The 10,968-nt window shown below is 41.6% G+C and overlaps 1 protein-coding gene across 1 annotated transcript in view; it reads left to right on the plus strand.

The window, feature by feature from the left end:
• The window catches only part of LOC140997913 (semaphorin-3D), a 72,430-nt gene extending 62,049 nt beyond the window's left edge, over positions 1 to 10,381 (plus strand). The window contains exons 13-18 of the mRNA XM_073467998.1: positions 1,823 to 1,911; positions 3,915 to 3,956; positions 4,226 to 4,383; positions 5,562 to 5,626; positions 7,344 to 7,501; positions 8,247 to 10,381. Coding sequence (XP_073324099.1) covers positions 1,823 to 1,911; positions 3,915 to 3,956; positions 4,226 to 4,383; positions 5,562 to 5,626; positions 7,344 to 7,501; positions 8,247 to 8,768 — 1,034 coding nt within the window. The 3' untranslated portion in view covers positions 8,769 to 10,381. The remainder of the gene's footprint in view (positions 1 to 1,822; positions 1,912 to 3,914; positions 3,957 to 4,225; positions 4,384 to 5,561; positions 5,627 to 7,343; positions 7,502 to 8,246) is intronic.
• Positions 10,382 to 10,968: the final 587 nt, after the last annotated feature.

The raw sequence follows: 10,968 nt of genomic DNA on the forward strand, positions 1-10,968 counted from the left end.
TTTTTTCAAGATCTTTTATGTGCGCAAGAACATATAAAACACTGCAAGAAATGCTCAGGTCTCCTTTAAGCCTGTTGCACTTTGCATTGCATAAATTGGCCTCACAGCTAGCAGATTTTTGCTCTTCCTCATAGCTGAACAAATCACACATATTATTTAAACTTTTTCTTACTCACTGTTGGTTTAAGTCACTGCATTTCCTGACTTAACGCACCGGGGTTGAATTTCAGCCTGACACAGAGCACCTGATGATATTGCAATAGTGACAGCCAGAAGTTAGTGGACCGATGAGTGAGATGACTCGTCTTTTCCACACTGCTGATTTATTCTGGAGAGGAGAGTTAATATCCTCATCATCTTGTTCTTGGCTGCTTTCTCCTGCCTGGCTCGAGCACTGCTTGAATAAGGGAGGAGATGAACTTGAACAGACGAGGTGACAAACACCTGCAGTGGATTTCAACACAAGGCGTTTAAAGATGATGATATGATTTAATGTTTTCACTCAAAGTACGTTTATTTTTCAAGATCAGATCCTGTTTAATGATGAACTTGTGTGGGACACATACATTTTTTAAAGAGACTCATCAGCAGCTGCTCGTTCAGGACCATTTTCCAACTTTTCCACCTCAGCTTACTCTTAATTTGGGTCGAGACTCGGAGTCGAGGTCGGAGAGGAGGAAACCGTCCTGCTGCTGCCAGAGAGAACAAACACAAAGTCACCAGATTTAATCTGTATCTTTATTTAAAACATTACAAAGGCCACAGACAAATACATACATCATAAGTCCACGTTGGGATGGCTTGTTTGACAAAGTCATCTGTAGATACACACATACATAAACTCACACACACACACACACACACACACACACACACACAAAGGAGATTTCCCACAGTTGGTTCGCCAAGGTTTATGAGGTTTGTTAGGTTCCCTGGGAGCATCCTGACATTGTGTGTGTGTGTGTGTGTGTGTGTGTGTGTGTGTGTGTGTGTGTGTGTGTGTGTGTGTGTGTGTGTGTGTGTGTGCATGCATTACAGTGGTTACATGCAGTGTGTAGTTTCACTGTAACAGCTGCTGTGTGCAGTACTTGTATCAGACAATATCTCGTAAATCCTCCCTGAAGTTTTTTACATTGTGTACATTAAGTATCTGGATTCCTCCGTCTCCATGGTTACCACTACTGAATGTTTAGTGACTTTAGAAAAAAAAAACCTTTGCAGCATCCATTCTTACAACTTACTGATTCAGTTATCCCAACTTTGTAAGTGGAAACTTTTTGAGATCACACGAACCAAATGTTATAATTTATAGCTGTTGGACACCACGGAAGTTACTTTCAGTGTTTTTTTAAAGTAAATCTTTATTGCCTACTTATTTCTTATTCAACTCAACACGATATTTAAATTCAATAGAACAAAAATTCTGATATGCCGTCCAAACAGCTGTGATGTGATGTGCCAAAGAGCATTGAGGAGGTCCTGAGGTGGAGCCAGACTTACCTAGATTTATCAAGAAGTTGATGTCGAGCCTCTATAAAGCTGACAATCCAGAGAAAGATCCTGGTGCAGCTGCTTTATATTCTTCAGGACGTGTTCACTGGACAAGCAGCTACAAAAATGAGATAATTTACATGAAACAAGATGTCTTGAGCGAGGGCAGTCAGGATTCAGACGCCTGAATATTAATAAACCAATATTTTGTTTCTGTGTGGTTTTGTAATACATCAGAGCTTCTCTACTCAGTGGATTCAATAAAACTCCCGTGTGTGCACCAGTATATGACAGTATGTGTGTAATGACATGATGTTTTTGTGTTTTCCAGATGATGGGAAGGTGGTGAAGGCAGTGTCAGTCGTCAAAGACAACTGGGACACAGAGGAGATCATCCTGGAGGAGCTGACCGTCTTCCAGGTGAGACACAGCTGTCAATAAAGTTTGATCACTGGAAAAAACTTCAGAAATAATTAACAATGAATACACAGTGTTTGTTGCTTGTTAATATAAATATTTCTAAGTGATTGTGTCATGAGTATAACGATATTTTTGACTAGAAATGACACAAATGTGCAGCTACAAGACTTTTTATATGAAGTTGCATGTGTGAACCTGTCGGTGAACATCTGCTTTACCTGAATCATGGTGAACACGTTCAGTCAGGAAGGTTTTTATCTGAACGTTGAAGCTTCACAGGACTTTTATGGCTAAAATCACAGAGCTTGTTTTTGGTGTCTCCCGGTGCCCATCTGCCAGCGCTGCAGCATGTGATGTTTCCAGTGGAACATATTTTGTCTGGAATAACTCCACTAAACTGAATAACAGATAACGGGGCGCATATTTCCCAAGGTCCTCTGTGTAAATAAGCTAAGAGGGAAGACGTGAGAGGAGCGAGCCGAGAGAGGAGGGCAGAGAAAAATGAGAGAAAAAGGCCAAAATAGGACATAAAATGGAAGAAGAGAAGAGAAGAGAGGATGAATGCAAGAAGTGAGAGAAGACATAATAACGTGAGGAAACCAGGCTGAGGGAGCTTCAAACCGAGCGCAGGTGAAGGGAAGGAACAGAGACAGAAAACAACATGTGAAAAAAGCCACAAACAAACAGGAAACCAGACGTTCATTGTCTGTTTTCTGATAACCGAGATTCAAACAGGAACTAACCCATTTCCACCAGCCTCACGCACAAACAGGGACCAGCTGGCACCGACCGTACAGCCGTTTGATAAACTGCAGTGTTTATTTCATACTCTTCTCTCCACTGAGTGTTGGGTCGGAGCCAGAGGAGGCTGACAGGCCCTGACTGGGTTTCAAAGAGAAGCGTTGGTCGGTCAGTTTGTTGGCTGTGGCAGGACACGGGGATCAGATCACTGTAAAGATACCTTCATCCTCCTTCATCCTCCTTCATCTCTCCCTCCTCCTCCGGTCCGACCCCTCCTCTCAGAGTGGTCAGGGGTCATTTACTCCCTTTGTGAAGCGCTGGAACAAGTCAGTGGGCCAGAAAAATGGAGCTGTGGGGTAATTTAGTCCTCCGAAGGAAGAAAGAGACTCATTAGATTTCTGCTCTCAGTAGCTGCCTTGACCTCAAAGCCAGCGGCAGCGTTTAATGCAGCTCTGAAGCATTCCTGCACCTCTGCAGGGATGAAATATCAGTTTTCTGAAAGAGTAATGCTGCTGGTGTCTGTGTCAAACTTAAGAGCTGAATGCCTTCTTATTAGTTACAGTCTTTACCAAAGAGATCAAGAGTCAGCAACTGATTTAAGCTGAAAAAGTTGGATCAAGGAGTTTAGTGATCAACACATCAGACTTACTTCCATCCAGGTCTAACAGGCAGAAAGTGCTGAGAAGTGAGATAAATGTAAGGAGAAGACCAGCCCAGCTGCAGCTTCACAGGCGAGCACACTTCAGTGAGCCTGCTGATTACTGAACTGTTCAGTTAAAATGAACCAGAAAAGCTTTTTTTCCCGTTTTAAATGTATTTGTCATCTTGAGAAATCTGCCTTTTGTTCTCAGAAGATAACGAGGCAACTCAACCCATTATCACGAGAAAAATGAGCTCAGCTGTATCGAGTTAATCAGAAATATTAACTTCTGATCTTGTGATAAACAGCATTAAAACATGAAGTACCTTCCTCAGCTTCCATGTGTTTGTATGCCATTAGTACATTATAATGAAACATGCCATTATTACTGAATGGGAAGAGACAACACATCTCATCTGTCTCCCACTCTCTCTCACCCAAAAGCCTTTCTTTAAACTCTCTCTCAAAGATTTTCAGATTGTCTCTTGACTTTGTCTGATTTCTTCTCCTCTTCATCAGGGACATCATACATATCAACAGTTATATGTATAAATGTCATTCTGAATGTATTAATGGTTTGTAATGGTGTGTACATTCATTCATTGTCTCTTCTATCCTGCAGAGTCCGTCTCCCATCCTGAGCATGGAGCTGTCAACCAAGAGAGTAGGTCGACCTGTCTACGACTCATGTCTCCTCATTCATAATAAGAATAAAACAAACATGGGACAAATTTTGTTCAAACTACATTTTCTGTTGAGACACTCAATGATAAATTAACTCAAAGATAAAGATGTTGAGAGTTTAACATATATCTGTTATGGCTCCATCGCTCCAAAGTCAAAGACTTAAACTCCAGTGACTGAAGGTTTGTTGAATCTATAAAAATGTAATGAAACTCTTTCCCTCCTCTTGGTTTTCTCTCTCCTCCACAGCAACAGCTGTACGTGTCCAGTGAGCTCGGTGTGGCCCAGCTGGGGCTCCAGAGGTGTGAGCTGTACGGGTCCGACTGCGCTGAGTGCTGCCTGGCCAGAGACCCGTACTGCTCCTGGGACGGACAGACCTGCTCCAGGTTCTTCCCCACCAGCAAGAGGTAACGGACAGGGAGACACACCGGAGGATCACCACCAGGAGATACAGATTTAATATGAACATCTGCCTCCTGAACTGTGGTGATCGAGTTCACGACAAAGTGAGCGAAGGACGAATAAATGTATAAATGTGTGGAGCGACCTTCAGATGTGTTTCGGTCTGAAGGAAGGAGGGGCTGCAGGAGGGAAGCAGGGTCAGAAAGCGACTGAGAGAGGTCGGACGAGAAGGAGAAGGAGACGTGACAACACTCTTTACTGTGGCTGAAACAACACTCAGTATTTTCATAGTCTGTTCCTGCTCAGTGTGTCCTCATTCATAATCGCAGTAGCTTCATATTTTCACCCCTGAGGAGGCGGCAGAAGCCCAGTAACAACAGAGAGGAGGAGGATTTAATGCTGTTATACAACTTTATCTAAAGACAACCCGAATCTGCTGCTGTCGGCGGCTCCTTAACTGATGAGTCTGCTGTCTACTGGGCCATCGCTCTGTATACGTTCAGTAACCTACATTAATTAGCATGTTTATTTTAGCAAAAAGTAGAATAAGTTTATTAATAAAACGCCTTTTAAGAGCAGACGTCACAAAGAGCTTCACAAGAGAAATAAAGAAGAAAAACCAATAAGAGGCTCAAACAACAGATATATGAAAGCAACCAGCCAAAACCAAGAGACAAAACAAAAAGTCAACAAGCATTTCGGACTACTTGTAAGCGATAATCAGGACGAGAGGGAAATAAATGCATCAATAATCATCTCTAATCGAGCTCTCGGCACAGTGGAGCTGAGTGAAGTGATATAACTCAGCTGGTAGAAACAAGAACGAATCAGACAGTTTACAAGCTGATCAAGACGACTCGAGGCCCGACCATAAAAACACTGAGACGACAGAGGGCAGGTTTGAGACCCAAGACATTGATGAGTCATAACTATCAACTGTAACTGAAAAAGTTGGGGTCACGGGTCTGATGATGATCTGGAAGTTGCAGATGGGAAGAAACTGTTCTTATGGCGAGAGGGTTTGGTTCTGATGGACCGCAGCCTCCTGCCAGAGGGGAGAGACTCAAAACGTTAAAGCAACAGTTATGTTAGAAAAGTATATACACAACAGACTTATTCTAATTGTGTGTGTGTGTGTGTGTGTGTGTGTGTGTGTGTGTGTGTGTGTGTGTGTGTGTGTCAGGCGGGCGCGGAGGCAGGATGTGAAGTACGGAGACCCCTGGAGTCAGTGTCCAGTCACAGAGGACGGTAAGGGTTTCCTCTCTGCCATCAGTTACATAATGAACAACCAGCTGTGTTGGTACGTCCTGAACACAGAGGACTTCCACTCGCACACACACTCTGTGATTGATCACGTATTATAAGTACCACTGCAGGGCTGGAATGTAGGACGTCACAGTCGGCTGCTCGGCTGCTCGGCTCCGGCAGAGATCTGCATAAATCTGTGACTGTGTTTGATTTTGGATCTGAGTGACTTAAAGAGGACGATCCTTATTTTATGATCTCACATATATGTGATGCAAAAAATGTTTAAAATGTCTGAAAGGACCAAATAAGAGATGATCGGACGAGGATGTTTGTTTTATGAGCGACTCAGTTTTCAGATCCGTCTGTGGAAAGAAAAATGTTCAGTGTGTTGAGGGTGTCGTCTGTTTGCAATCAATCTCTGCATCCCAGATCCAGTAGCTGTAAATCTAAGCAGGTTCTGAATACATAATGTGACTGTAAGTAGATAAGTTGACTGCTAATGTAGGGCTGGGTATTGAACACAGACGGTATTGCCTCGATACTATCCAGTATCAAAAAATGTCTTGTCATTCGATGCCAGATGTAAATACCTAAGGAGTTAATCTACTCAGCGTCAGTGAGCCTCGAAGCATGCAGCGTGCTTGTCGTGCCAAAACCTAATACCACTGGTGACTGGCTGCCCTGAGGCAGGAAAAACACCAGGATACACCCAGAGAGGCTCACATCATTTCATAAAGACTGGTATAGAACAAAGTCGTTCAGGAACGAACAGAACAGAAGAAACATTACATGGATTGAAGAATATTCTGATGTGTATGTTTGAGGTTTAATTGGCACTTTGCATGAGTTGAATCATTTCCTGTTAGTACAAAACTTTCAAATGTGTTGATTTTGACTGCAGGTAGGTACAATTAGACCGTCATCAGTGTACCTGAAAGTCATATTTGAGTAAAAGTAAAGAAATCCTTTTAAAATATTAGTTTGGTAAAAGTGAAAGTCATCTTTATTAAAGAGAAGTTGATGTAAAAGTCTTAAAATATCTCAAAATAAATGTACAAGTAAATGCTACATACACATATTTACATGTTTGTATATGCAGTAAACTTTGGGTCGTCTGATTGGCAATAAAATAAATAAAATAAAAATGTTGCTCTGGCTCTGATACAGCATGTAATCAGCAAAGTAACTAGTAACTAAAGTTTATAAAATAGTTAAAAGTAAAATTTGGGAATTTAATGAAGAGAAAGTTTTAAGCAGCAGGAGATGGAATACTTAAGTATTAAGTAAAGTAAGTAAAGTACAAGTACCTCAAAAATTGTTCTTAAGTACAGTACTTGAGTAAATGTACTGAGTTACATTCCATCACTGATGATTGGTCCGGTATGTATTGTACACTCTCTTCAGTGTTATTCATTACTATCCATCATTATTATTATTCATACTTTATTATGAAATATCCCTGCACAGTCTCTGAACGTCTATAATATAAAAACCTACTGAGGATATTCAGTTATACCTTCTGCTCTGTGCTGCAGGCAGAAGTTTGGCGCTCTCTACAGGTTGTCTTGTGTAACTGCAGCTTTCTCTGCCTCCCAGACAGATTTGTGACAGTAATGATGATTACAAGGAAGGAAATGATAAAATGTTTGTATGACATGTTAATATGTTGTGTCTATTTCTGAACACTTGATAAACTTTCTCTCTGCTGCTCCGTCAGATTCGGACTCGGTGGAGGTGAAGGTGGTGTACGGAGTGGAGGGGAACTCCACCTTCCTGGAGTGTCTCCCCCGGTCGCCCCGGGCGGAGGTCAGGTGGACGGTGCAGCCACCAGACAGCCAGCAGCAAACTGTCAGTCAGACGCAGGAAAGCAGGGAGGTGAGTCACAGGGTTTAATACTGAGTGTCTCAGCAGACTTCAGAAAAGATCTGTCAAAAAACGATGAATATAAACTGTTTATGCTTTTAATAGATAGAAAATAAATCTGCTAATGGAAAAAGTAAAATTGTCTAAAAACTAGTCCTTTCACTGGAATGCTGCTTTCTTCGTCCTCGTGTCTGATATTGAGCGTTATAAGATGTTTTTATCAACTATCTGTTTGTTTCTCGCTGGCAACAAACTTTTCTCTGCAGATTTTGGATTATTTGACTACTTTGTATGAGTATAGATGCAGAGTTACCAGCTTTATGTTAAAATGAGGTCACCTCTCGGTACAGATCTGAAGATGTTAAGTCACTTCAGACGGAGGCTCAGGTCCAGGTGACCCCTGACCCCCAGGGCTCTGTGCCATGAGGCCCGTTCAGTAATCGATCCGTGTGTATCGGCTGGTTTAAAGGGGCAAAGTGTAAAGTTTGGACAGAATTTTAGTTTAAACTATTGAAAAAATTGAGGAACATTATCAGCTAACAGAGCTAATAAGCCAACAGCTGCTAGCTACAGCAAAGTGAGCAGTGAGCAGCAGCTGTGGGTCACTGTGGTGATGCTGCCCCTGATCGTTTTGGAGCTACCTTCCAGTTCTGGCCATGACTTACAGATTAAACCTTTTAAATCTTTAGAGGGGTGTCCTTTCAAGAGAATCAGCTGACATGAACATCATCCTCTCCTCTGTCTTTTTGTCTCTAAGCTTCCTCGGAGTGACGACAACCGCTCCCTCCACATGAAGCGGGGGTTGTTGGTTCAACGCCTGCAGCTGGCTGACGCAGGCCTCTACACCTGCACCAGCCAGGAGCACTCCTACAGGCAGGTCCTGGCCCGATACCGCGTTCACATCATCTCCAACGACAATCTCCACCCAGCCCGCTACCAGCAGACCCACACCCAGAACCACCCGGGCCCCGTGGTCGTCGGGAAGATCAACCCGGCTGGGGTCGCCGGGTTTCTCGGTCAGTCGGGTCCCGCTCATCCACCACCTCCGCTGCCGGGACACAGGAACTCGTGGCTGCCGCAGCATCCTCAGCAGCTTCATCTGAGGAGCTACAAAGACCTGCACATGGTGGGGGCCAACAGTCTGAGCGTGGACGAGTACTGCGAGCAGCTGTGGTACCGCGAGAAACGCCGGCAGCAGAAGCTCCGCACTCTGAAGCTGAAACAGGAGAGCAGGAAAGCCCGGGTGAGGAGGAACAACCCTCCTGAGGTTCCCCTCTAGTCCCCTGAGGACACAGAGACTGTCATGGACAACACATCCTGTACAGGCAGAGGACGAGGACGAGGACAGGAGGACAAAGACTGACATCCTGAATACTTTCACATTTAGACACAACACAAAAAAAAGAATATGTGTATTATAATCAACATTAATCATCATTTGGGACAAAGTTTGCTCCTTCAGCTCAAATTAAAAATGTTATTTTGTAACATAAAATGCTCTGAAAGATGAATCAGAGTATCATCGTGTGTATGAACACATTTAATAATACATGTTTAGTGTCTGACAGTTCTGAGCACGATGGACCGTCTGATCTGAACATCTGAACACAAACAAGTCGACACCATTGGACCCGATCATGTTCTGGTTTGTGATGCCAGCTCATGAACTGTCAGGCACAAGATACCATCTGTTGTTGCTCACATTTTTAACTTAAAGGGACAGTTCACCCCAACAGTCAATAATACATATTTTATCTGTGGTGATACTGATCCGTCTGGATTGTTTTGGTGGGAGTTTTGCAGATATCGGAGGTAGAGATGTACGTAAAGTCACTCGTATGAATAGTACTCGAGTAAAAGTCTTAAAGTATCTGATATTAAATTTACTGAAGTATCAAAAGTACAAGTAAAAGTAAATTATACGTATAGTTTTGATTACTGGAGTGATTTTAATTTACTTGAGTAAATGTACTTAGGTCGACATCTCTACGGCCAAAAAACTCTGCAACTCACACTAAAACAATCTAGATGGAAACTTCTGGGTGAACTGTCCCTTTAACGTCAACATTTGCTCTGAGCTGAAGTTTTTAGCTCAGCGAAGCCAAAAACAGTTTAAGCGAACTGATCTGAGTTTAAAGTTACTGTTTGTGGTGTTAGAGAGTCGTCCTGTCAGTATTTTTACTTTTATTTAGAAGTTAGATCGACACTCTTCATCAATCATTTTCTAGTGTGACCCTTTTTTATCCAAAAATTTGTATTTAGACTTTCTGTACAACCAGTTCTTCATCGCACCTCATCAGATATCAGACATGACATTTGCTGCAAACCTGCAAATTCTTCATAATGTACTGACAAACTGGGGAAACGTATCAGGATCTCACACAACACACAGAAACATATATATATACAATATATACACAGTATAAATTAATGACAGGAGACTAAACAAGGAAAGTGTTTGCCTGATTTACTGCTACACAAAAACATCTAATATTTTCTACATGTATTTATGTTTGTTCTGGGATGTAACGCCGATCACAGATAAACGTCTGGGCTTCGTACAAACCGACGGGCCTCAGTGGAAACGCACACCTGACATGGACCTTTGCCTGAGAATACTTAATGTGTAGCTTATTAATTCTGCCATGTAACTAATAATTATTAATCACATTGATGTATATTAAAGAACTCTATTTTTGATAGTTTTCTTTTCTTTGTATGCTAGATTTTAGTGCATTTTCTCTGTTTGTATAAGCTTGTGTTTCTCATGAATGAATAAAACTTCACAACTCTAATAAGCTTTGAGATCAAGAACTGAGTAACAACATCGTGTTATAAACTGTATGTGAACATGCCACAAAATGATGTAAAATAAAAAATAAAAACATTTAAGGGTTTGCAGTGTTTTGACCAATATAAGACGGTTATACAGCTCATTGGTTTATTTTAAAAAGGTGAAATAGCACACACAGATTGTAATGTCATCACAGGCTCCTACTGTTAATATAACGACCTGATACTCAGACAAATAATTAGACTGGCACAAAGATGTGGCAAAGAGACCGAACACATCAGCTGAACAACTGTATGGAGATTATCTGACATAATAAAGATAATTAACTCTAGTGGTAGTGGACAGGACGGAAGATGATAATTTGGTGTTCATTATTATTATTATTGTTATTATTATCATTATTATTGTTGTTATTATCATTGTTATTATTATTATCATTATTATTATTATCATTATTATTATTATCATTATTATAATTATTATTGTTATTATCATTATCATTGTTATTATTATTATTATTATTGTTATTGTTATTATTATTATTATTATTATTATTGTTGTTGTTGTTGTTGTTGTTGAGAGGAGGAGCAGGTGTGGCAGTGGAAGTGCACTCTGGAGGCGGCAGGTGTCTCCACCAGGTGTCTCCACCAGGTGTCTCCACCAGGGGGCAGTAATGTGCAACACA

The sequence above is a fragment of the Pagrus major genome, chromosome 6 (assembly GCF_040436345.1).
Source record: "Pagrus major chromosome 6, Pma_NU_1.0".
Taxonomy (NCBI): Eukaryota; Metazoa; Chordata; class Actinopteri; order Spariformes; family Sparidae; genus Pagrus; species Pagrus major.